The sequence below is a fragment of the Lissotriton vulgaris genome, chromosome 2_1 (genome assembly GCF_964263255.1).
Source record: "Lissotriton vulgaris chromosome 2_1, aLisVul1.2, whole genome shotgun sequence".
Lineage (NCBI taxonomy): Eukaryota > Metazoa > Chordata > Amphibia > Caudata > Salamandridae > Lissotriton > Lissotriton vulgaris.
Window position 1 is genome coordinate 313,929,233 of NC_141687.1, and position 27,983 is coordinate 313,957,215.

At 45.7% G+C, this 27,983-nt stretch overlaps 1 protein-coding gene across 2 annotated transcripts in view; it reads right to left on the bottom strand.

Moving 5' to 3' along the window:
- NLE1 (notchless homolog 1) overlaps nucleotides 1-27,983 on the bottom strand; it is a 241,994-nt gene that overhangs the window by 94,656 nt on the left and 119,355 nt on the right. For both annotated transcript variants that reach the window (XM_086955007.1, XM_086955008.1), the window contains exons 8-10: nucleotides 27,542-27,677; nucleotides 13,428-13,474; nucleotides 10,706-10,908 (exon numbers count right to left, since the gene is read on the bottom strand). In XM_086955007.1, the coding sequence (XP_086811133.1) occupies nucleotides 10,706-10,908; nucleotides 13,428-13,474; nucleotides 27,542-27,677 (386 nt within the window). The remainder of the gene's footprint in view (nucleotides 1-10,705; nucleotides 10,909-13,427; nucleotides 13,475-27,541; nucleotides 27,678-27,983) is intronic.

Consider the following 27,983-nt stretch of genomic DNA (forward strand, 5'->3'; position numbering starts at 1 on the left):
AACGCCTTTATCGCCATGAAGATTGCCATCAGCTCCAGCAGGTTGATGTGCATCTTCTGCTGCTGTGTCGTCCATAGTCCCTGCACTGTATAATGGAGGACATGCGCTCCCCAGCCCTGGAGAGACGCGTCCGTCGTCAGCACTACTTGTGGTACAGGCTCTTGGAACGGTCGTCCCCTGCAACGGTTTTGTGTGTTCCACCAACGCAGAGAGTTGTAAGCACGACCGGTCACCAACACTAGGTCTTTTAGATGTCCACAAGCCTGGTTCCACTGTCGTGCTAAGCACTCCTGGAGGGGACACATGTGCAGCCTTGCGTGTGGGACTATGAAGATGCAGGAGGCCATCATGCCTATCAGTTGCATGAACACCTGTGCCGGGAGCAAGTGTTGGTGTCTGAATTTCTAAATTAGCAATTGCATGCTGTTGACTCTGGCTGAGTTTGGCTGCGCTGTTGCTGTCGTCATAGTGTTTATTGTTGCCCCTAGGTACTGTTGTACATGTGCGGGCTGAAGGTGTGATTTTGGGTAATTTCGTGAAAATCCTAGACTGTGTAGGAGTTGAATCGTGCGGGACATGTGGCTGGCACATTGCTGGGCTGACTTTGCTTGAACAAGCCAGTCGTCCAGATAAGGAAAGACATGGATGTGTTGTCTCCGAAGGTGCGCAGCCACTGTCGCCAAGCACTTGGTGAACACCCTGGGGGCTGTAGTGACCCCGAAAGGCAGGACCTTGAACTGGTAATGCTGGTTGTTGGCGGTAAACCTGAGATACTACCTGTGACCTGCGTGAATGGGAATGTGAAAATAGGCATCATTCAGGTCTAGTGTTGCCAGGAAGTCCCCCTGCCTGAGCAATGGTAGAACTTGCTGTAAAGTTAACATATGAAAATGTTCTGACAAGATGTACTGGTTCAGGGGTCTGAGGTCTAGAATGGGCCGCAGGAAACCGTCCTTTTTTGGGATCAAGAAGTACAGTGAGTACACCCCTGTACCTTGCTGTTCTAAAGGCACGAGTTCTATGGCTACTTTTTGCAGCATGCAGATTACTTCTTGCTGCAATAAGTGCATGTGCTCTGCGGACATAGGACGGTGGCTTGGGGGTATGTTGGGAGGAGTGGAGGTTAGTTCCAGACAATAGCCGTATTGGATAAGTTGTCTCACCCACCTGTCTGTGGTAATGCCTTCCCAGATTGGCAGGAACTGCTGGAGTCTTCCCCCAACCGGTGTTATATGGTCGGGGGGCAGTGACAAGGCGTCACTGTTTATTGGTGGCGGAGGATCTGGCATTGTTATCTCCACGTCCTCTGCCTTTGGTGCTGTTCCCACGATATCCACCCCTGTTATTCTTGTTGTAGGTGGTCTGCGTGCTCCCCTTGTTGTATTGGGCTTGCTGCAATGCCTGACCTCTAGAAGCTCCTCTGTTACCGGAGCGACGAAAGGAACTGCCCCTGAACTGCTGTGACTGCAGAGCCCCCATGGATTTTGCTGTCTCAGTGTCTTTTTTAATTTTTTCAAGGGTCGTGTCTACATCAGGACCAAAAAGAAAGTCAGGGTTAACTGGCTGATTGAGCAAAGTTGTTTGGATCTCTGGTTTGAAACCAGAGATGCGGAGCCAGGCATGACGTCTCAGCATTACACTAGTGTTGATGGCCCTAGCTGCTGTGTCTGCTGCATCGAGTGCACACTTGATGGATGCATTTGAAATTAACTTTCCTTCCTGTATTAGCATTTCTGCTCCCTCTTTATAAGCATCAGGCAGGTGTTGCATCAGCTGTTTTAACGTGTCGTAGTGAGCCCTATCATATCTGGCTAACAGGGCCTGCGTATTTGAGATCCTCCAAATATTAGCTGCTTGAGCTGCTACCCGTTTGCCAGAAGCTTCCAAGATTTTGGATTCTTTGTCCGGAGGAGGAGCATCACCACTTGTTTGAGAGTTTGCTCTCTTGCGAGCATTAGCCACTACTAGGGAGTCCAATGGGAGCTGGCCCTTGATGTACGTAGGGTCCACAGGCGCAGGCCTATATTTTCTTTCAATCCTTGGGTTTACAACCCTTGCCCTTGTGGTCTCCTTGAAAATGTCAGTAGCATGTTTGAGGACACCTTTTAGCATAGGCAATGTCTTTACCGATCTTTCTGAGGTGGAGAAAGTATTGAATAGAAAGTCCTCCTCCACTGGCCCAGCGTGCATTTCAACGTCATGGTAATGGCCGCCCTTTCAATTAAAGCGTTAAACGCCGCCGTGTCTTCAGTAGGCGAGGTCTTGACATTATAAGACTGAGTATCAGGCGTAGTGTGTGGATCATCAGGGTCAACAGGGTCAGTCCAGTGTTGAGGTTCCCCTTGATCTGTGTCAGTGTGATAAATAAATCCCATATAACTGTAATCATCTCCCACATCCTCATCGCTGCGTGTGGGAGAATCAGCATTGTGTTGTGTATATGACTCAACATGTTCAAAGAGAACAGGTGAGGTGGCTGAATCCTTTTTCCTTTTGAGAGGGATTTTGTATGACTCTAAAGGATGTTCTGGAGCGATTTTTCGTTTGTGAATGGTGAGTCTGCCAGAATCCGAGTCGATGAAGAGCTTCGACTGATTGTCATACGAGGGTGCCTGGAACATTACCTCCTCCGGAATGGACTGAGACTTGGAAGGTCCCGATACCGTCTTGGAGGTTTTGGTGCTCCTTTGTGGCTCGAACGCTTTGGGTCGAGCAGTCGGGGGCAGTCCGTATTTAATTGGTGGAGGAAGCACTGGAGACGAACCGACCGTCTTAGAGATTGACGTCGTATTCGATCCGATTTGCTACGGGGGATCACCAGCATGCCTGCGGCCTTGCGTCGACTCGAGCTCATGGTCCGCAGCAGGTACGGCCTTGGGCTCCGACGCGATATGCTCTTTCGGGTCGGGTTTGGTCTTCGAATCGAGGGCCTTGCTTAACATTGGCTTAGAGGCTGCAAGCGTCGGTTCGACAGTCTTTTTAGCCTGGAGTCCTTTGGCAGTGTCGCCATGTTTGGACGTCAACGGCGTCAGAGTGACGTGCTTGACTGTAGAGACTGGCTTCGGCGCCCCGCTTTTGGGGCCGACGCCACCTTGTGGCCCCGAAGGGTCGATGACATTTGTAGACTTGACTGGAACCGAGGAGTTCGAGGGCGTCGATCCGAGGACTGTCTTCAACAGTTTCGGTTTTGCCTCTGTTGGTTTCGGTTTCGATTTTGGTGGATCAACCGATGGCTCCTTAGAAGTATTCTTAGCCAGGCCTTGACGCGGGGCAATAGAATGTGGCGTAAGATCTCGGCTAAGGCCTTCCGGCGATGCCTCGACCTGAGCCTTAGAAAGCACAGTGTCAATATTAGGCCCCGCGATTGCGGGTGGGCCTTGCTCATCGCTCGAGTCGTCATCGATGGCTCCGATGGCCTCTGCGTCATCTCCTACCTCAACGACGTCTTCGTCATGGGCGTAGTCTTCATCATCGTCCAAACTGAAGGTAGAGTCTCGCTCCGACTCGGGGTCCGACTGCTGGTCAGGATCCTCTTCATCGACGCCTTCATCGTCATTGGCCTCGAAGATGTTCTGCGTGTCAGGCGCCGCTTTCTGTGCCGACTGTCGTGCGGCAAGTCGAAATCGAAGCGTCTTCTTCGACCGGAACTTTGAACAGGCCGTACAGCTGGCCTCGTTGTGGTCCGGGGATAAACATTTATTGCACACTGGGTGCACATCAATGTGAGGGTATTTTGAGTTGCAGACGGGGCATCTCTTGAACGGGCTCCGATCCATTGTCGTCGTAGTTGGGGCCTGTGGTGTCAAAAGGCAAACGGCCTTCGGCGTCATGTTCGAAGAACTGGATGAAGTATAGTTACCGAACGAGACAATACCGACGCCCCGAAGGCCTTTTGGCCTTGCACAAAAGTTTTATATCGATTCCGAACTGGAGTCAAGAAAGTACATCCGAACCCAATGGCGGAAAAAAACAATCTGAGGATGGAGAGGATGCCCATGCGCACTGTAGTCCAGGGGAGAAGCCACCTATCTCGTGATACATTGAAGACTCTTCCAGGACAACAATGGGCAATCATCCGGACCCAACACTAGGCGGCGATCTATGCACAGATATGAATTCAGCAGCCCACATGCCTCGAACATGTAGGTACTTTCTCTGCTTTAAATAGATGGGGATATGGAAATATGCATCCAGCAGCTCCAGGTATGTCATGTAATCCACTGGATACTCTATCTGTAGAATCTCTAGAAGGCATACCATCCTGAAGGACTGTTTCTTGATGAATGTGTTTAAGAGCCTTAAATCCATTACTTGCCTTCACTTTCCTGACTTTTTTGATGAGGAAAAAGTTGGAATAAAATTCTGTGTTGTGTTGACATAAGACATTTTGAGCATTACAATGAGATGATCTGTGCAGAGGGCGATTGGGAGGCTTCTGAACAAAGTCTAGGGTGTGTAACCATGCTGGATTACATCTAACATACATTTGTTAAAGAGATGTTCTTTAACCGATTGTAAAATTTGGAGAGGTGATTTCCGAATCGCTCCTGTGGGACTAAGGCAGAGGTCTTCAAACTTTTTTACTCTGAGCCCCCCTAAGCAAAATGTTTTGAGGTCGGCCCCCCTCCAAAACTTTATGGCAAGGATTGGGGAGCAGAAGGGACATGGCTGCGGGGCTTATGAGATGATTCAGGAATATTTTTTCTATAGCTCATGATCCGCAATAAATATGGGACTTATAAAACAGCAAATGCATCAAACAAAAACAGATATTATCCCAAACAAACTTCTCTCCATAATGGGGGTGTTGTGAGCCCCTCACACGCTTTGACCCCAATCCAACTATAGCTGCTGCACCAACGATAACTGCAGTCCTGAGTAGCAGGTTATCAACTCTACATAGTTTACCTCTTCCCCAACTTGACGGATATCACCTCGGTCCTAATGCTTGAAAGGAAAATAAGCTCTGATGCCCCTTTTTAAAGCTAGACAGTCATAATTGTGATGCAGTGGGCCCCTCAAATCCCTGGGTCCCAGTTCTGCTGCATCTGCTTTGTTAATGATAACCAGCAGTGCCCACTTACACACTTGGTAGCAGTATCAGCTTCACAAATAAATGTCCCTTTAAAAAAACAAAAACACTTATATTGTCACCTTCTTTGGGGTATCTCTCTGAAGAATCTGGGCCTTCTTTTTGACAATATCTATGAATCTCGCTCCTTACCTCTGTCTTATGGACCAATACTGTGAGGCCCCCAGGGATCGAGATGATTAGGGCTCTGCATCAGAATGCAACCCTGCTAACCTTCTACCTGCCACTCGATGGACTCAGCTTTCAGAAAAAAACTTCCCTTGAATGGTTAATACTGACTTTAAGGTGCCTCTGCCTGAAAGCGAAGGGTGTGGTGGTATTGTGAAAGTTACAAAAGAAACCAACCTTCTTACCAGCCATTAATTGATTGAGTCACTTAAGAACAGGGCCACTGAAATTATGAGTTTCTGCAGCAGCAGTATTTTCTATATAATTATCAGTTTACTGCATTTGCTACATAATCTGCATATTTCTACAAAACAAAAACTTCATTCTAGCTTAAACTGAACAAAAGTTACTTAAAGCATGACAAAGTGTTCTGGAGCAGTGGAAGGCCCTTTGCAAAGATTCACTGGTAATCTTGTAGTTGCTTACTGCTGTATTCGAGTGTTAAACTTTTACTAATGAAGTGAAATATTTCCCCTGACAGCGTTACCGTGATTTAAAATGACAAAATAATGAAGTAATGCTAGCCACAAAATGTGGCGCATTGTGCCACATAATTTAGTCACACATGCCGCATAACGTGGTCCTCTTCTGCTGAATAATTCCAGTGGCTCTGCTTGGAGTTTCATGCGGCAAAGATCTATTGTTTTTGAGATGTAATGCAAGGGTATCTATGTGCTGTGAGTGCAGAGGGAAAGTGAAGGGTGAGATGAGGAGTGAGTTGTCTGAATGCAGAGTGCATTCTCAGACACAAAGTAAATCAGCAGGTTATTGACGGGGCGTTGAGTTTCAAATATAAGTTAAACTATTGCTATTGTGACATTAATCAAGGATTGAGGGTGAAGGAAATAAAGAATGTGCTGATCCTGTAACAAACTTACAGTTTTATGATTAGGATTGGTAGCTCATTATTTTGATGTTGCAGACGGTACAAAAATAAACAGTCATATAAAGCCCTCTTTTCAGCACTTATCTGTGCGGTACAAAAAAAAAACCAGTCACCTAAAGCCCTATTTTCAGCTCTTATCTGTGCGTAAGTGTCAAACCATGATCTTTGCAGGCTCTTTAAACATACATGGCTCGGATTTTTTTCTACAGGCAGCCCTACTTTATATTGCTTTTCATGAAATGCATTGTCACACTACAGCAGTAAATGTAAAATACAAATCTAAGGAATAGTCAGGGTGGGGCCCCAGGGGGTACTGGAAACAGAAAAAAACTATGTCTTGTTAATCAGTGCTCAAAGGTATGCAAGTGGTCTTTAAAGACCTGTGAAAAATTCGGGCGTGCTGGAGATAAGACTCCAGACACTGCACAGCCGAGCCCACAGCAGCACACTCACTGACCTCTGGCCGCACGTAAATGAAGAAAGCCTGGAAAGCAGCAAATAAACATTGCCACACTTCCAGGCCATCTTCATTTACATGTGAATGCAGAGGCTTTTCCGCCCCCCTGGAAACCATCCATGCCCCCCAGGGGGGAGGTCGTCTACGGGGTGGCTGAGTAGAGGTTGAGGACTCACTGGCAGTCCTCTATGGCTTTTGTGAAGAGTATGCTGGTCGGAAGCCTCGATGAGAGTAGGGTTGATACCTACTTTGCTGAAACGGCAACCGAGAAGCAACTGGTCCTCTACTCCTGTCCCCTCTAAAGGACTGAGAGTCGCTGCTGAAGGATACTCAGTGCAAGCTGTCTCAGTGTCTGATTTTATGGACTACAAGGCATCAGCCACATGTTTTCCAAACAAGTTTTTCCCACCAAAAGATATGTTGCACTTTTGGGCGAAACTATGTTGCTTTCAGCCACCCATGGCAACGCAAGATGACCGCCCCTGCCATCTGCCAGAAGATGCGCAACAAAGCTGCGTTGATGATTTCTGAAGAAGTGTGTAGAAAAGTAGGATCTTCATTTCATGGTTATCCCCACTTTTTGCTGGTGTCAGTATGTTTTTTTGACTAGTCTGGCTGGGATCCTGCTAATCGGGACTGCTGCCACTGTGCTTCCTCCCTAAATTAGAAATGGTATGTACTTTGGTACCTCCACAATTGGCTACTGGTGTACTCTTGTAAGTCCCTAGTATATGGTAATAAGGTACCCAGGGTACAGGTACACCAGGGGTCTCCCATGGGCTTCAGCATGTATTATGCCACCCATTAGAAACCACTCAAACTTTAACTTCAGGCCTGCCACTGCAGCCTGTGGAAGCTGGTGCTAGCACCACTTACAACATATATAGGTTTTCTTACATCTGAGATCACTAAACTTAAAACCTATAAGTCTACCCAAAGGCAGGCCTTTCAATCTTGAAAGCAGGGTGCTGGGTTATAAGTGTGAGGGTGCCCCTCCATGACACCTGATGGGCATTATCAGTTCACTGTTATATCCCTTTGATTTAAAGAATGCCCCTGCCACCTTCCAGAGGTTGAAGAATCAAGTCTTTGTTGGAATGGAATCCTTTAGTGCAGCTTATCTAGATAATATTGCTTTCTTTAGTTCCACCTGGCAGGATCACCTGATCTATCTTGGGAAGGTTTTATATGCCCTGCAAACTGCAGGCCTAAATATCAAGGCATCCAAATGTCAGATAGGGCCTTGTTGGGGGAGGCCAAGTACAACCCTTACAGCCTAAGATCCAGGCTATCCCGGACTGGGCAGCTCCAACAACCCAGACCCAAGCCAGGCATTACTTGGCTTGACTGGGTACTAGAGGAGGTTTGTGAAGGGATATGGATCCATTATGGCTCCCCTCACAGAACTTACCTCCAAGAAGAGGCCCAAGAAGCTAAACTGGACAGTTAGCTGTCGAAAGGCTTTTGACACCCTGAAAGAGGCAATGTGCTCAGCACCGATGCTCAAAGCTTCAGACGATGCCAAGTAGTTCCTTATGCAGACTGATGCCTCTGAGCTAGGGATAGGAGTGGGGGAGGCGAGGTGAAGCACAACTCTTAGTCCCCACCATCTTGCAGATGGGGGGACCCAGCCTACCAGGGAAAGGCTTATACCCCCCTCCCACTGGAGGGTGGCGTAATAGGGGGTGTACCCAACCCAGGGATGGGACTCATTAGTCCCAACCTTTTACCTACCTGTAACGCCCCTAAATCTACTATTTAGGGGCACCCTTGAACCTTGCTTCCTCAGACAAGAAACCAGAAGAAGAAAAAAAGAAGGACCCAACAGCCATGCCGAAGCTAACAAGAGGACGACACCCACTCATGTGGCCCCAGCCCTACTGGCCTGTCCCCACCTCGAACCTGCCCCAGCTAACTCATGGTTTGTCCTGCAGCCAGCAACCTCGAGAAACCCGGAGGACATGCATGTCTTCCAGCCCAAAGACTCTGTCTCCCGTGAACACCGGATTTGTTAATCAACAGACTTCAGCTCCGCAAGGATCTGCGGATCTGCACCACTCTGTCCCCGACACCCGAGTTCGAGTGGCCCAACACCAAGAGGAGGTCTCCCAGCGATCCAGTGATCCCCGACCTACCTCAAGCCTCCAGACTACGCCTGCAGCCTCCATCCCAAAGGCCCCCCCTAACCGCGACCAGGAGCAGTTAAGAAGATCCGACCCTAAAAGGCACTACTGCACCAGACGCCCCGCGGCCTTGGGTGGCCCAACCGATGGTGCCTAACCAACACCCAGCATCCCAACTTACCTCTCCAAGTGGTGGTTGCACCCAGAAGACCTTCGTCCCCGAGCCTGCTGTGTTTTTGCAAACCGGAGACTCCTCATTGAAAGCTACAGGGCTCCCAACGCAAAAACAGCACTCGTCGCCCAGCCGCCCCGGTGCCGCTGAGGGTGCACCTTTCATGCTGGCTTAAACCCCATTTGCCCTGAGCTTAAATCCAGGAGCTTTGCTCCCACAACCCAGTGGCCTGCTCATCAGCAGCCACCAACCTAGGCCCCCTATTCCCCATTGGATAGCATTAGGCCTCAGCACTCTGCACCCGGCCGCTCTAGTGCCGCTGAGGGTGCATCCTTGACCCTGGGGGACCCCCGAGCATAACAACTACCAACTCCCACAACAAAGTACTTACCAGTTAACCGATAACACTATTTTCCTCCATAGGATAACATTGACTGTTTTTCTATGAAAAGTTTCGAAGTGTGGAGTTGGAAAACCTCAGAAATCCTTTGAAAATTGTACTAAATAACAAAATCGCTTTTACTCACCTGTTCACAGAAAATGTCCCAGTGCTGTATCCAGGTATACTGTACTTTGTAAGAAAAGTAATCTGCAAAGTTATCTACCGCTCATTTTACAAAAAAGCCTATACAAAGTATATGTTCTGTATTTCCAAAGTATTGCATTTTCAGTAACAATACTGTAATCAAAACAAAGTGCATATGCATTTGCAATTTAAACTGTGTTACAACTGCATTACTACTGTAAAGTATTTATTGCTTACCTGTGCCAGGCATGCTTGGTTCTAGAAAAAAAAAATACCTAAAAGAATATTTTTATACAAAAACAATTGGTCTGAAGTTCAGTCTTTGAGTGTGTGAATTAATTTGGGGACTGAGTGTATACAACAAATGCTTAACACTGTCCACTGATAAAGCTTTACTGCTCGACCACACTACCACAGATAGAGAGTGAGGTGCTATCTACTTTACCTCTGGTGGTAGTGCAACTACATATGGTGGTACTTGTATTGTATGTGGTCGTGCTAGTCATGCCAACAATGATGGTACTGGTATAAAGAAAGACTGATGTGCCAAATGAGGACCACTGACACTGGGAGTGACTATGCAAGTATACTCTGACCATTTTCTCACCTCCAGAGGAGGGCTACTTGCAGTGCCTCACTGCCTGGGCAGTGCACACACTTTTTTCTGCCACCAGGCAGATTTTGTCTCATTTTCTTTTTAACTTTCAAGTTAATGAAATAGGCATTCGTTAAGCTTTTTTTTAGCAAAATGCATGACTGATATCCCATAGTCCCGGAGCTCTTTTCACCTGTGCCCTCTATGCTGCTCCGCCTATTTGTGCTTCAAAAAATGCCTTTGTACATTTATTGATTTCTATATGGCGATTAAACTCTGATCAGCACATAAAAGATAAAACCCTAGTGGCAGCAAGCCTACAAAAAGATGCAATTGACGGAGGCATTTTTATTTTTCTTATTTAGCCATGCTACACAGTATTGAGGATACTGTACAGCATGGTTAAAACCACTGACAAAGCCAACAAGTCTCTATACTATACCCATTGACTTGGCCATCTCTTTTTTTTATTGATGGGAGGGCTATACAATGTGGTACGCAGGGAAAATAATAGGCAATCGGTCGATCAAGCGAATGGTAAGCCAATATTTTACCTGCAACTACAAACTACATGCTTTGCACACTTGCTATGAAAGTTGACACCTATAAATGAACATTGCATGATTGACAATAAAGCCTTCCCTTGACCTTCGGACTAGAGTGTAGCTGACTGAGCATGGACATACTTCCCAGTTTTGCCATCCCAGAGTTTGACGGACTTGTCAAAGGAGGCGCTGGCAATGAGCCGTGTGTCTGGGGAGAAAAGGACCTGGTTGATCAAGGCCTGGTGACCAGTCATCCTCTGGAGAGGCTTCTTCTCCTCCGCTGGGGTCCACAGGAACAGTGTAAAGTCATCCGACCCAGAAACAAGTCTCTCTGGGCCCTGACCCTAAAAGAACAAGACAAAATGTACATCAGAATATAGCGGAAACTTTAGTGGTTCATGGACAACATTTTGAAGAGATGGCACTCAAATTCTAGGGTTCAGCCATAGGCAGAATATCTTAAAACATCAATCAAAACATTAAAATTTGCAAACTGCTTTGCATACAGTTATCAAACATAAGAGCGCAGTTCAGAAATAAAACCTTTGAATAGCTAAGGAGAAGCAAATGTGCTCCCCTCTGGACTGAGCCTTTCTTGGATTGGTTTCCTTACTGTACTTTTACATAACGAGTGAACGGAATGCACTTCAATGTCAAGTTGGGTCTTTTTCTGCTAATATTCTACATTATTGTATACTAGATACAGTGCGGAGTGAGGCATTCCGCACACAGCAATGGTACTCTACACCACAAGATCTGCTTCAGTTTGATGCAATGTTGCATTCCGCAACACCAATAGACCTGCCACAATTTAAGCTCAATGATTAAACTCCTCTACTTTGGTTCCATAATCAGGTAAAAATTCACTCTTCATCCAATATGCCAGGCACTTTTTCACAGCACTGTTCCAATCAAACCTCTCCTCCAAAACTATGTCTTCAATACTTGATCTACTGTCCGAGGTCTGTGCCTTCCAAAACAATGCTTTGGCTAAAGCCATCCTCGCAGCTTGGCCAAAACAAGCCCTCGACAACAGAGCGCTCAAAATGTCCCCTGTTGAAACCGCCGGTCTATACAAAATTCTACTGATCTTCCATCCCTCAGAATGTTCCTTGAGAAAAAGGCCAACCACAAAATACAACCAGCTCTATTAGAACGGTCTTCGATCTGAAATCTTTTTGAGAGCATCTTATTTGTCTCTCATAGCCATCAACGATTTGGTGCCTGCATGAGATTTCGGAAATGCATCGGCACTCATTCTCTTAGATTTCTCAACTGCCTCGGATATCATTGATGCCACCATTCTACCACCAGTCGTAAGAATGTATGAATCTCACTGTTTCCCAGGGTAGTAACCTAGAGTACGTCCAAGCCCTCATTGCTCCAAAACTCTATTCTTTTCAGTGTCCCTCAATATTCATTACCCAGATTACTCCAAGGTAAGGCCACATAAAAGAACCCAAGCCTTCTTCTTCATCAAGTCTGGGGTGTAGGGTGGTGGTTGGGGGAGACAGACTTCATACAAATGCACTCTTACAGAGTGCTGAAAAAAGTAGCTCCGAAAGTGAGAGCAGTGAAAGGAAACTGGACAGGAAATCAGCACTTGGGCCATGCTCTAGAGGAGAGACCAATACACAACAAAAGATAAGCAAGAGTAACAAATCTAACCCAGGATATGCAATGGGCAGGATCCAAGCACATCCGGTCCAAGGTGAGACCTAAAATACTGCTACTGTACCAAACAGCAGAAACTCAATACTGCAAGCTCAAGACAAATAACTACCTCATAGTACTTTTCACATTAAGTCCACTATAGCCTCTTCTTCGCTCAGAACATCATGTTATAACACATGCAAACAGGAGCATGCAGAAAGGTTCCAGTCTACTCTGGCTCCGATTCTTTATCGCCAACTTACTTGTAACTTCACTGACTTCAACCTAAATAAGTACATGTACAGTTTTAAATAATGGTTCATCATACAGGAGGCAAAGCAAAATAGGAAACAAGCAAATACCTGTAAAAAAATTGACTCTCCTTAGCCATATACAACCCATTCATTTATTTATGTTCTGATACATTTTGAAATTGGAGAGTCTGCCAACTTGCTGCTGCATTATCAAACCCATTGTGCCATTATTTTGTGGGAGTAGTAAGAGGGCGAAGGTACTCTGATGCACCTTGGCGTTAGCCATCACCATCACTATTGCTTGCATGCTAGCCCATCAGAGTCTAACTGATGGGCCAGCATGAAAGCAATAGAATAAAGCCGGCAGGGAGTGTTAGGAGGAGAGTTGGATTATTCTATTACATCCTGAAAGCAGCTTTTTTTCAGTCCTTGCTGAGGCTAGAGTTATGATTGAGTCTGCCAAAGAAATACTCTATAGCAACAAACCACAGCAGCCACCGACCTTTAGCTCATTAAAAACAGCTGGAGATTTATGATAATGATGTGATGTGCTACACTGCCTTTTTATGTTCGAGAATGTTCTCCTGTTCTGATGGGATGAAAATGAATTAAAAAAAACAGCTAGAGATCCTCTCTTCTCTCAAGCAGGCTGTCCGCCCAGAATACAATACAACAAAATCTGAGGTCCCCTAATTTTCTACTCCCTCAAGCACTCACGATATCTCCTTAGGGGAATGAAAACTACAGAAAGCATTGCAGTGGCTCACAAGGCAAAATGCACGGAGAACTGGCTACATTCCATAGTTGAAACTTCTGGATGACCTATCAAATCTGGCTAAACACTAGCTTACCTACCAAGCCCTTGATCTTGGGAGTTGGTGATAATTGCTGGGATTGGAGGAGGAGGCTGGGAACCAGCAGCTAAAGCGATGGTCGCAAGTAGACTGTGTACGTACCCTAATTTGATTGTATCTCTGCAGCGCCTTTTTCTTCAGCTCCTCCACTGCAATCAGAAAACATGGGAAATCAGGTGTCAGGAATGTAAGGTAAACGGCAAGAAGACTGTATAAGGCATTATCTATAGGTTTCTATTAAGTAAAGAAGCCACTGTCTATAAGAATGATACAAAAAGAGGAATAAAGATTAATAAAATATGCAGTATACCGTTCAGATTGTAAAGGGACCAACCTACTACATAGACCGATGAAGCTCAGAAACTCTGAAAACACATCAATGCTACCAGCAGTTTGTACATGCTAGTAGCATTTAATCGGTACTGTTAATTCATTGTTTGTGAGTTCATAAATATACTTTTATACAAGATGAGCAGGATATAGCAACTAATAAGGTACCCTAAGACCTCACCATTTTGGGTGGATTACACAAACAAGGATTTGTGTGCAGGATGGGTGAGTAGGGAAACCAGTATCTCATTTAGAGTGGTTTGAAAATGAGATAATTATGCTGCAGCGGACTACTGGACATTTATCATGTTTCACTTACCTAGACTAATGTGGTAGTGCTGCATTACAAAAAATGCAATAATATTGCACAACTTCAAAGACAAAACGCATAACTATTGCCAACACCAAATAGGTGGTGTTTCCTACTCTATACATAAATGAGTTAAACACCATTCCCGCTGCCCCCGCCCTGGGCACCACCCCCAAACCAACGGACCACGCACGCAACCTGGGCTTCATCCTGGACTCCTCCCTCTCCATGAACAGACAAGTCAACGCCGTCTCGTCGTCGTGCTTCAACATCCTGCGCATGCTACGTAAGATCTTCCGGTGGATCCCCACCGAGACCAGGAAGACGGTCACCCAGGCCCTCGTCACCAGCCGTCTGGACTACGGCAACTCCCTCTACGCCAGAACCACCTCCAAACTCCAGAAGAGACTCCAGCGGATCCAGAACGCCTCAGCACGTCTCATCCTGGACATCCCCCGTCGCGACCACATCTCCGGACACCTGAGAGACCTGCACTGGCTCCCGGTCAACAAGAGAATCACCTTCCGTCTCCTCACCCACGCACACAAAGCCCTACACAACCAAGGCCCAGGATACCTCAACAGCCGCCTCAACTTCTACGCTCCCAAACGCCAGCTTCGATCGACCGGCCACGCCCTCGCCGCCTTCCCCAGCATCCGAAGAGCCACCACAGGGGGAAGGTCCTTCTCCTACCTCGCCGCCAAGATCTGGAACTCCCTCCCGACCCACCTCCGCCTGACCCAGGACCACCTCGCCTTCAGGAAGCAGCTCAAGACCTGGCTGTTCGAGCAGTAGCGGACCCCCGTCCCCTAGCGCCTTGAGACCCTCCGGGTGAGTAGTGCGCTATATAAATGCTTTGATTGATTGATTGAAATGAGCAGATAGAACACCAGTGATGAATAAGAAGGACATGTGGTTAGATAGGATTGCGGTATCAGCAAAGGTGCATCGGCTGGACAACTAAGGGAGGCAGAGGGCATGCCATGAACAGTTCAGAACATCTGAGTGAGCATTTGGTGTTCAGCAGATACCCATTCAGTCTATAGGCGGTATTGGGATGTTGGGATGCGATGGGAAAGACTGAATTGGGTCTGAGTAGCAAAGGGTATGTATTAGTCCAGGGGTCCCTGCGGTGTTGCGAGAGCCAACAGAAAATATGCCTTCCTATTTCACTGCATGATTTATAAGTGTGTGAATGAGTGATCTGGCTCTGTAGAAGATGTGAGGATAGAAAAACAACCATTTAGGATATTTAAGAGCTGAAATTGGACTCAATGGCAAGTTTTACACAAATTACTCCCAAATTAGTGGCAATAGAAGATGGGAAGGAAAATGATGGGTCTGGGAATTTGCAAATGAAGTAGGAAAGAAGGTGACATTAATTTTCAGCAGGAGGAATCTATGTGTTATGCCATGTAGGAAGGCAGTAAGACAAAGATTTAATACTAGAGATGGGGTGAGAAAGTTGGAAAGAGAAGTGAATTTTGTTGCTTCAGCACAGAGAAACCATAATCCATAAGAAGGGATGGCGTTGCAAATATAAGCTGTGTTAAAGTGAAGGTAAGATGGCGCAGAACAGAACACTGGAGAATGTCTAAAGAAAGGAGAGTAGGTGAAGAGAGTGGAGAAACAAAATTAGCTTCTCAGGCCATAACAAGCTCATTTTGTTCCCTTTGTTTTACAATGATGATCACGGCCACCATGACACGTCACAGTTCCTTCTCACCAAGGACAGAGGGATCAAGTTTTCAAAAATATGATAAATGTACAAAATTGTGTAAAAATAATCTCATAATTCGTGTTTTTTATTATGCAGGGTTGTAACCGATTAATTAATGATGTTGCAATTAAAATTAATTGCCTAAGTCATTTGTAAGGGTAGATAATAAGATAAATATTTATGCCATATTTGTGTGTATGACGTCATTATTACTATTATGGATGAAGTTTCTGATGATCTGTTCAACCTGCTTATTCCACGTCCCATCAGTGTCCTGTTGCAAGCCACCTCTCCCCTTGTCTCCACGGAACACCAAGTGAATGATGTAAATATGATAGTGATGTACAACATTACTAGAAAGACTGTATTGTGAATGAAGCTTCCATCATGCACCCAAAGTATAATTTTCACAGACTTCCTCTAGAAGTGTGGATATAGACTTGTAGAATCTATGAGCCATTGTTAGTGGGACATTTCATTTTGTGTTGATCCTCTCCGGAGGGTGGTTGCTGAGGGAGAAGATGGAAGATTTCTATTACCTTAAGAAATGGGTTGGAACAAATGTATTTTTAGTTATGTAAATGTTCCTAATTTGCCAATGTGACCCTAACCACGATCATGTTGTGCTGAATATACAGAATGTATTATTAGGAAAGAGTGACAGATGTTTAAAAGTTATTGGACTTTAGCTGTCGGAGTTTAGTCTGGCTTAATTATTGATCAAGCTTGGGTTTCGTGGAGTTTTTCAGTAGGGATGAACACTGCTGTTATCGGAGACTATTTACTATGCCCATTTGACTGAGACTCTCTATGGGATGTGTCTATACTCTTTAGGAGTCTGACACTAACAATACTTTCTTGAATTCGGTTAACTTGGGACTAATATGGTCTATGATTTTGCGCATATTTTGTATTTCTTATTTTTGAGCCTTTATGGCACTTAATTCTTTTTTTCTGTACACCTTTTAACGTTCTCTGCATTAAAAATCCACCTTTTGGCCTAGAACACAGTTCTTTATGGTTCCAATATTTATTTTCTGTTAAACTCTGCTAAACTGAATCATTTCTGATGATGAGTGTAGTCAATGAGAAACTCGAGAAGAATCGTTTAGGTATAATTTTGGGGTATCCAAACATTGAGGTTGAGATGATTATTGGGGATTCTGCTTCCACAACAGTAAATGGTCAGGCATTCTAACCTGTCGAAAATGGCTACCTTAGCATCTCCAGTGCATACCAAGTTCACAACCTGGCATGGAAAGCACGTTTCCTGCCTGATACTTCCAGCACTTACCATTTCACTCTGTATGAAGGTATGAAGCAGTACCATCCATTGCAAACGTCCTGGTCATTTTTTTTAATGTGCTTTTAGCCTCGTGTTACTGATTTTTTACTTCAGTATGTGTAGGAAACTGGGGTTCTTTGCAGTACTCTCCCCTTTTACCCCCCACCCTTTTTTTGCTTGGTATTTGATGCAACTTTGAATGAAGTGCCCTTGGTTCCTACCAACTACGACCCAAGTGCCAGTGTTCATTACCCAAAACAAGACAACTGGTCACTTGATCCCCAAGTGACCAGGCCTTTAGCACCTCTGTAAGTCCTTAATAAGTGGTACCTCAGGCAAAGTTCCTAAAGCGGGCCCCTAAGAGCTGCAGCATATCTTGTGCTACTCTAAAAGACTGGCCCTACAAGCCAAACTCTTAGCTATAATAGAAGAAATAATTGAGATGGGCCTAGGACCCATCTCTGATGGCAGCAACAACTTAAATAGGGAGAAAGAAGTAGCTTTTGACCCTAAAAGTCCCAAAGTGATTGTCCCTAAATATACAGAAGGTGATTATGTCACCAGATGGTTTAAATCCTTTGAGAGGGCCTACAGGAAAAGGAAACTCAACCACAAGTATTGGGGGTCTCTACTCTGCTAGTTGCTTTCAGGAAAGCGCAGGGATAAGCGCCAGGAGGCCCCTTCACTGGGGCAGCTGTGCGCGTTATAAATGTGAATAACAAAACATAACATAACATAGACATATGCTAAGACAGATGCGGTCTGCGGTCCTATGACCTCATAAAGGGAACCCTGATTGAGGACTTTGGACTAACGAATGAGGAATATAGAATTATGTTCAGAAAGACTAAGAAAACTTCGATCCAATCCTGGGTTGATTTTGTAGTATTTTCAGTGAATATACTAGGTGGCAGGTGCACGATTATGATGGGCTTCATAATATGTTAATGAAGGAACAGCTGTTAAGGGATGTATGACGTTACCACGCATACCATTACAACGCGGTATTTACAACGCATACCGTTACAACGCATAGCGCTTAGAGATGCTGGATAGTGGTAAGTATAATTTTATATTCCAACTCCAGTCCCCGTGGACACTAGGGAAGATGTTGGATATAAAATTATACTTATTCCCTATCCTAGAGCGCCCCCCAGCGCAATGCGTTGTAATGGTATGCGTGGTAATGCCTGCGTTGTAGTGGTAGTGCGTGGTAAAAAATGCGTGCTAAACGTTGTATACCGCTGTTAAGTAACTGAACTTCTGATAAGTTGAATCAATATCTGTTGGACCTGGGTCTAGTCTCTTCCCATGACTTGGGTAAAATCTAGAGTGTAAAGAAATTAGATCCCCTTGATCAAATAACAATTATATGGTACATGTGATCATCAATCATACAATCACAACTGAATATAAAAATACATCAAATTTATTCAATATGTAATAAAAGTTAGAAGCCATATTAAAAGTACCATAAAAAAGGGCTAATAAAATAGACATGAGTCACTTGAGAGATACAAAAGGATTATACAATTCAAATACGATTCAATAACAGACACCTAGGATTATGGCCCGCATAATCACATGACAGGACAAACAAGTAAGACATTAGAATTTGTGAAATGCAGTTGGTACACTCTGTGTCCTAGTCTCTCTCTAAATACAACACACTGTGTAATTTGTGCTAATATTAGAGTACTGGAGTCTTGAGTTGTACGAAGGAAGTGCGTCGACGCGTTTTGATGGAAAAATTGATCACTCCATCTTTATCAAGACTGAAATCTTTTGCTCTGTCCTAGCAGCAGGGTCATATACAATTATTCGCCCTACAACAAACATACATCATATTAGAACAATCATTAGAATTATATTATATCACAGTGCATCATGTGCGGCATGTAGAATATACATGCAAAAGTCACATTTTATATCTGTACATGTCATACCCAATCATGTCTTAACTGGAGCTAAATCGACAACTCATAATCAGCGCTAATTGTAAACGTCACTCATGTCTATTTTATTTGCCCTTTTTTTATTGTACTTTTAATATGGCTTCTAACTTTTATTACATATTGAATAAATTTGATGTCTTTTTATATTCAGTTGCGATTGTATGATTGATGATCACATGTACCATATAATTGTTATTTGATCAAGTGGATCTAATTTCTTTAGGCTTTGATACCTAATTTCCCCTGATTTCTCCAAGGGGTACCTCTCATCTTGTGATATATAAAATCTAGTGTGTCCAAGAAGAGACACAGAGGTGGTGACAAAAAGAAAGGGGTTGTAAAGCCCACCACTTGCCCTCCAGTTAAAAACGTGGACAACTCTAGAAACAAAGATAGGAACTCATCTATAGGCCCCTAAAAACCTGCCCAGGAGGGAATGCTCCATGACACCTGACAAATCAAAGGTGGGTACCAGGGTAAGGTCTGTGATCCCAAAAAAACTTGATTCATGGACCGTAAGCAGACAGGGCACCGAACCAAGGCCTCTCCCTATCCTAAAAACAAACCTACTAGTGTATCCCCAGGGGTTGACAGTGTAGCTTTTGAGGCCGATTCCTCAGATAAGGTAGTCCTTGGAGTTCTAAACTAGAAAGTGGGACCAAAAAGTGAGTTTGTGATTCCAGAGGGAAGCAAACACTTCCACCACCTAATGTGAATGGAATCTGAACCATTGACATGAGAGATATCTGTGCCAGTCACACAATTGTGCATGGCAGGTTGGTACGCTCAACCCAGTATATCCCAGGGGAGACTAGGAGAGTAAGGGCTATCCCAGGTGAGGCTACGGATAGGCCTGCGAACAAGAGAAGAGGCATGGGCCAAGCAAGCAAGAGAGCAGGCACAGGCTGTAGGAGGCTGGCTTAGTATATAGTGCACAATTATTTAAGTGGAGCACCTTGTACTAATCGAAAAACCCTTATGGTGGTTTCAGTAGCTCCTTAAGTGGTAACTGGGGCGATCAGCCTTCAGGCTTATCCAGAAGCATTTTTAAGCAGCTTGTTTTATCAGATCTGATCATGTAGTGTAGGGTAATCGCAAAAGAACCACACAGTGTAGTTCTAAAAATAAGTCTATTTATTACACAACACTCACTTACACAATGGTATATCTCCTACCCGGAGATATAAACACAAATACACAACACCACTTCAATTGCAAGAGGTAAGTAAGCACAATACACACTGGTCTCCAGGGGGAGAGCAAACCATTAGCTAAGAAAGTGGAAAGTGAACTGCGACTGCAGTTCGGGCTTGGACCAGGAGACTCAAAAGAGCTGGGAACACCAGGAACCACTCAAGGTAAGTACAGAGGAACCCCACGGAGGCTGTGTGCAGAGTGGAATCATAGCCGTGCACTCAATAGAAGTCAACAGGAAAGTCGCGGTTGCAGTTTTGAAGATGGACCCTTCCCAGTGAACCCTGAAAAAACCTTGTGGAAGAAAGAAGGCTGGAGCGTCACCCCACCCGTGGATACCCCAGGACTGTGCAGGAGTCCAGTGGAATTCAAGGATGGATTCTTGAAGAGAAGAACCTCCAAGCAGTGGGGACAGAGTCTATGCCACTCAGTGGTGACCAGGAGGCATGGAAGAGCAATGCCCACCGATGTCGGAAGGTGCAGGAGTCATGATGGTGACCTTGTCACTGCAGCTGTTAGTACCAGGCGACGCTGAGGAAGACCAGGAGTTGTCCAGGAGCTGTCCCACATCGGAATTCTAGAACTAGGGGGTCGGTGTCCGGCCGGAGCACCAACAAGCCTTGGCAGCTGCAACAGGTGTGGAAAACGATCGAAAGAGCAACTTTGGGACCAGAAAGGTCCAAGGGACTCACCAAGTGCGGGAGAGTCAGAGCAGGCCCGAGCAAGCAGAGGAGCTCACTGAAGCAAGAGCAGACTCTTGAGAGCACATGCCACAGGCACAGGAGTCACAAGAGGACCTCTAGCGGCTCACCAAAGATGAAGGCTCACGGTGCAGAGGATGTGGCGAGGACGAAGTTCTTAGAAGGAAGAGAAGCTGGAGGCTGGAGCTTCTGGTAGCCTGAAGATCTCTGGACTGCAAAGCCAAAAAGTCTTGGTAATGGCAACTCGACACGGTGCACAAGAGTTTGGTCCCAGCAGTTCCGACAAGGGTTACTGGCCTTGAGAGGACAGGTCTGGCCTTGAGGGAGTTGCAGAACCACCACCTGTTTTGCTGAGCCTTTGGTAGTCCCTTGGACGCCAGGAGCAGCAGAGCGCACAGATTCGTTGCGGTGCCTGCAGATGCAGGGGAGTGACTCCTTCACTCCAAGGGAGATGACTTCATGTGTCCTCGATTCCCACAGGTCCGTTGAAGAACCTGGAAGAAGCACAGACACAGATGATGAAGACTTGCAGAACAGCAAAACCAGGAGCAGCAGGAGTCTTCCTTGATGCAGTCTTGGTTCCAGGCGAAGTCTAAGTGTCCAGACGTCGAAGAGTGACGTGGTTTCAGGCTTGAGTCTTGTCCCACGACGAATTGGAGGACCCATCCACAGATAAGCCTTTTTATATCCTAAGAAAGGGGACAGGACGACTCAGGGATTCCCTCCCAGAGGACTCCCTGAATTGAAACAAACCAGAGTATGCAAGGAGGGCACCAAATTTGCCCTTCAAAGCAGTCCTGTGGTGCTGGGAAGCGCCCCCAGCCCAGCCCAATACACCAAGTCCTGTCTGGGAGGTGGTCACACCTCCCTGTGACAGGAAACCTATTGTTCTACCTTCCCCTGCTCAAGCTCAGCTCAGCAGCAGGTGGGCAGAATTGTGTCTGTGGTCGGCAGCACTAGCTAGCTAGCAGATCCTTAAACGCTGTTACTGGGAGTACTGGGGTCTTCCCGGAGGTGCCCCCAAGTGCATGGAAACATACATTCAATGCCATTACCGGTGTCGGGGTATGATTCCAACACGTTTGATACCCAACATGCCCAGGTTCGGAACATCCACTATATAGTTAGCCATCGCATAGTACTGGATGGCCACAATACGTATAAAAATGGCTGCCTATACTTACAAAACCTGGAGAATCGACTCCAGGGTTTTTAGGGAGGACCTGCTAATGCAAAGGCACCCACACACTTATAACCCATCAACCAGCCTTCAGGATTGAAAGGCCTGTCTTAGGGGTGTATAATAGGATTTAAGTGTAGTAACCTCAGATATTAGGAAATGTATATCTGTTGTAAGTGGTGTTAGCACCAGCTTACATAGGCTGCAATGGCAGGCATGTAGTTACAGTTTGAGTGGTCTCTAATGGGTGCCATAAAAGATGTCGAATCCCATGGGAGACCCCTGGTGTACCAATGTTCTGGGTACCTCAGTACCACATACTACGAAATTATAGGGGTGCACTAGTAGCCGACTGTGGATCTACAAAAGTACTTACCAATCGAATTTTAAGGAGGAAGACAGTGACTGGGTTCCTGATTAGCAGGATCCCAGTCAGACTAATCAAATAAAACATACCTACACAAGCAAAAAGTGGGGGTAATAATGAAAGCAGATCCTACACAGGCCGAGTCAGCCAGCGAGGAGGCGCAGGCCGAGTCAGCAATCGAGGAGGCGCGGGACAAGTCAACCAGCGAGGAGGCGCGGGACAAGTCAGCCAGCGAGGAGGCGCAGGCCGAGTCAGCCAGCGAGGAGGCGCGGGCCGAGTCAGCCAGCGAGGAGGCGCGGGCCGAGTCAGCCAGCGAGGAGGCGCGGGCCGAGCCAGCCATCGAGGAGGCGCGGGCCGAGTCAGCCAGCGAGGAGGCGCGTTCCGAGTCAGCCAGCGAGGAGGCGCGGCCCGAGTCAGCCAGCGAGGAGGCGCGGCCCGAGTCAGCCAGCGAGGAGGCGCGGTCCGAGTCAGCCAGCGAGGAGGCGCGGTCTGAGTCAGCCAGCGAGGAGGCGCGTGCCGAGTCAGCCAGCGAGGAGGCGCGGGCCGAGTCAGCCAGCGAGAAGGCGTGGGCCGAGTCAGCCAGCGAGGAGGCGCGGGCCGAGTCAGCCATCGAGGAGGCACAGGCTGAGTCAGCCAGCAAGGAGGCACGGGCCGAGTCAGCCAGCGAGGAGGCGCGGGCCGAGTCAGCCAGCGAGGAGGCGCGGGCCGAGTCAACCAGGGAGGAGGCGCGGGCAAAGAGAGGAGGCAAAGTGAGCACAAGAGACTATCTGGACAGAGCGAGGACAAGAGACTATCTGGGCAGAGAGAGGACAAAAGACGATCTGGGCAGAGAGAGGACAAAAGACGATCTGGGCAGAGAGAGGAGAAGAGACGATCTGGGCAGAGAGAGGACAAGAGACGATCTGGGCAGAGAGAGGACAAGAGACGATCTGGGCAGAGAGAGGACAAGAGACGATCTGGGCAGAGATGACAATAGACGATCTGGGAAGAGAGGACAAGAGACGATCTGGGCAGAGAGGACAAGAGACGATCTGGGGCAGAGTGGACAAGAGACGACAAGAGACGATCTGGGGCAGAGAGGACAAGAGACGATCTGGGGCAGAGAGGACAAGAGACGATCTGGGGCAGAGAGGACAAGAGACGATCTGGGGCAGAGAGGACAAGAGACGATCTGGGGCAGAGAGGACAAGAGACGATCTGGGGCAGAGAGGACAAGAGACAATCTGGGGCAGAGAGCACAAATGGAGGATCTGGGCAGAGAGAGAGCACAAGAGTCGATCTGGGCAGAGAGAGAGAGCACAAGAGTCGATCTGGGCAGAGAGAGCAGGAGAGAAGACTAGGGCTAGGAAAGCAGACCGGGAATGAGTGAGTAGAAGAATAAACAGTGATTTAGCAAGAGATGAAACATGATAGTAGGTAGAAAACGTTTATTTAGACAATTGTCCAAAACCCATTCTAAAACTCAATTGACAATTAAAATCATTAAAAGGGCCCCATCCTAACTACCCAACACCCTTTACCCACTACAGTTCATCACTAAAACTCTGTTTAACAGACCGTAAAAACCAAGCCATTTCTGACAACAGTTCCACAGCTTTCCTGCTATGGAGGACATCATATTTACAAAACAAAGGTCTTAAAGACTTAATTCGATTTGCAAGATAAAATACGTAATCCATAAGTATATGCAGTAGGGAGGATTTAACTTTCAGGGGGCAGGGGCAGAGACCAGTATTACTCTGAACTCTGGCCCAGTATGGGCGGGATGAATAGATTGGGTTACATCCCACCATAACCCTTAATATTTCATTTCGCTATCCTGGGTCTGGTAACGCCCAGAGTAGGGATTGAGAAACTTATGGATGGTCTCTCGCTCAGGTTAGACAGGTCATTTGATTCGGACAGCAAAGCAAATGATTCTTTCAATGTGTGATTCCCTGGAAAGGGGAACCACGATGTGATTGCACCACTATCTGAATGGAGGTTCCTAACAGCAATTATTCTGGTTGTTAATTCCTTTGCCCACATTTTCACTACATTGAATTTCTTCCCAGCAAAATTTGGTGATTTTAGACACCTCATCATCCTCCAAGAGTGTATTAAAGTATCTTAGGCCAGATTGCACTCTCTCCTTATGGCCTGAACCATAGTGCCTTCTGGGAGTTATAAAAGCCTTTTAAGCACTACCCCTTCTAATCTGTCCTATTCATATGTAGGATCAAGGGAAAAAACACTCCTCCATACAGACACAGAGGAGGTATCTTCCCTTCGAAAGCTATTAGCAATGGAATATGGGAAAGCCCCCCAAATCTATTAAATCTTGATAGACAACCGGCCTGCAATAGGGCCTTCTGCTTGATGCCATCTCAATGCTTACCCCAATTCAGATTCCTCATGAAGGTTAAGCCCAAATATTTATATTGGTCGACTTGCTCCACCTCTTTACTTTTTTCCCAAAAACCAAAATATTGGTCTTCTCCAGACTAATGTGAAGTTGGTTCTGCTTCCTTTTAAGTTGCTACAGCATTTAGTTTCCTCTGAAGACCAATAGGGGTATATTTCAATAATACCAAATTGTCGGAATAAAGCAAACCGGCAATGTACTTTTTCCCGATTTTAGGAGGAAAAGACTTCAATTGGGAAAGAAGTGTGGGAAGGTCGGCCAAAAATAAGCTAAAAAACAGGGGTGCTAAAACACACCCCTGACGCAGGCCATTGTCAATGGGGATTTGTTGAGATAATCAACCCAACTTATCTAACTCCACTTGAGCCCAATTACCCGAGTGCAAGGATTGAAGTAGACTAAGGAGGTTTAATGGGAGCTCCCAGGCCACAAGTTTCCACCCCCCACAGGATATCCCTATCCACAGAATCGAAGGCTGTCCTGAAGTCTACAAAACACCAGCACAGCCTTTGATTTTCCTCCTGGGCATTTCGAGTAATGGCCCACATTGCAAAACAGTGGTCTCTGGTGGAGTGACCCAACCGAAAGCCCCCCCCCCCCCTATTCTATTGGATTTCCCTTGGTTTCAATAGCACAGTCTTCAAGTTTGGCTAAAATTATCTTAGAAAAGAACGTTAGTGAAATATCAAGAAAGCTATTAAGCCTAGAATGTATAGGGTCTGTGCCATTTCCTTTTTTTTAAAAACAGGTTTTACTATAGACCCTTTCCAGGAAAACGGAAAAAGGCCAGACATGACAATCCAACTAAACAATGAAGAGTAAACCGTGGCCCACCAAACACTGTTCATCTTAATTATTACTGCTGTAATGTTGTAATGTTATCGGGGCCAGCAGCTCAGGAGAGCTTTACTCTTTCGATAACTGCTTTTACCTCCTTTATTGAAAACCATGTAACAGGGAGTTTTCGTCCAGGAGTTGTATGGAGTCTATCTGCGCCGGCAGGTCCTCTATATAGCTGTGTCAAATAAGTAGCCCACTGAGCTTCCGGGATCATACAAACAAGAGTTCCCCTATTTTAACCACTTAACTCATTGACTTTTGCCCAGAACTTTTGCTGATCCATGAAGAGGTTACTTTCCTGCACCTCATCCCACTTACTGGTAGAAGGCGGCTTTTTTTGTCTGCACAAGAGATTTATATTGATGTTTAAATTTAACCATCTCCTGGGAGGCTAAGAGGCCTGGTTGACACCTAACGCTCCTAGCTCTCTGTCTCACCAATCGCTCCAACTCTTGGCAGTCAGAGTCGAACCAGCCCACTAAGCCCCATGAGACGGGGTACTGCTAAGGCACCCTTCACACATGTTTACTGTGATACACCCCAAAACTTGCTGTACAATATTATTGTACCACACAATGATATCATCAACTTAGATAGGGGGGATATCAATCTTCTCCTCTAGTTGAAAGGTGGATAACTGTTGGAGATGAATAGGACATGGAGTGACATACTGAGAGAAGAGGCATTACATGTATTAGGAGTGAAATTCACCTGGGCTGCAGTAGAGCCAAATGGAACAGGAACAGAGTTACTTGAGAAAAAAATATATACATTTTAAGAAGATGGCCCGGGTGAAGAGGATAAATAAATTCAGCATGATGATACAAAACAAATCAGTTAGGTTAACCAGAGGTTAAATCTAAACTGAATCAACATGTCTGGAAAATATACCATCACTGATTGTAATAAAGTTACTATTAGCTTATCTATACAGGTCTTCACTTCCATGTTTTCCAAATGTGATTTTTTTTAGTTAAAGAATGCATTCTTTTGCTTAGTACAACAGGTGTGCCCTGCTTTTTTCATAGTCTCGAAATTAAGACACCTCACTTTGTCACATTGTTCAATTGTCTGTGCATTCAATGTTTGTATATATCATGTTGGTAAGACAGTAAGGTTCCCACAGAAAATTCCACACTGACTTGGATAGTTGGTAGCACAATGGCCACTGAAAGAATTAATCTCTTAAGCGGGGGATAAGTAGCTGCTGTGGCATATTTTTCTCATGAAATTAGGGTTCTCTGAAACGGCATTCATTTAGAAAATTGAAGGGTTTGTGAAATTGAAAATGTATTTTGAAAATCCTTTGGTGCAGGCACTGCCTCAGCCATCTTATTTTATTATCTGAATACCTTGATATGGCTAAAACGCTGGGGATTAAACCTGAAAAACTGATTTTGTAGATACTGGACGCCACAGTGGAAATAAGATGAAGTCCACTGCTTTTACAAGACATTATTTTATATTTGACACTCTCATATTGGAAAAGATGTTGCCTTCTGGACACTTTAGGGGGATATTTAAACTTTTTTGCATAAGTGACAAGTGATTCAGGTGGGAAATTATCCTTAGTAGAAGGTAGCGAGGAGGGTGTATAGTGGGGGTGTATGCGGACCCCAATTTCATGTGAAAAAGATGGCCTTTACTGGGGTAGGAAGGGCTAATGATATTATTGGAAGGCCAAGCCCCATTTACCTGAATAATTGTGATCTCACAGCAAAATTCCCGAGAGCCCCATATGCAAAATTATACAGTCCGCTTATGTAAGCAATGCTTACTTCCAGCTATTGTGCTGACTGTGAAAAGGCCATACGCTAAACATATAGCTCTCTCCATAACCACCTGCTGTGAAACCCTAAAGAAAGTCTTAAAAAGCCCACTCATGCACCTCTCTGCTGACATGGCAATAAATAAAATCGAGTGCTCTTACAGGAGCCGTGCACATCCTGTGGATTAATTGTAGCTTCCGCTGGTTCAAAGGCTCCAGTGCGCAGCACATAGTCTGTACTGAGTGCCATGGTGTTCACCCAGTGGGCATGGCCTTGCAGTGTCCTGCAGAGCACTCCCTGCAACAAAGAGAGGCATTCAATACGCCACACAGCTACAAAGGGCAGCAACGTCGTCACATCATGAAACAAAAGCGATATTTGTGTTCGGAGGGAGTCAGAGAGAGATACACTGAAAAAAAGAGGCCGAGAGATAAATAGAAAACAGGGCAGCAGAGAGGAAAAAATTAATTACCATTAATAAAGGGAGTGAGAGAGAGAGTGAGTGAGTGTGTGTGAGAGAGAGAGAGAAAAAAGAGAAAAAGAGAAAAGACCAGGATCTAGAAAGAACAAGATATGGAAAAACAGAAAAAGAGCAAAAGAGGA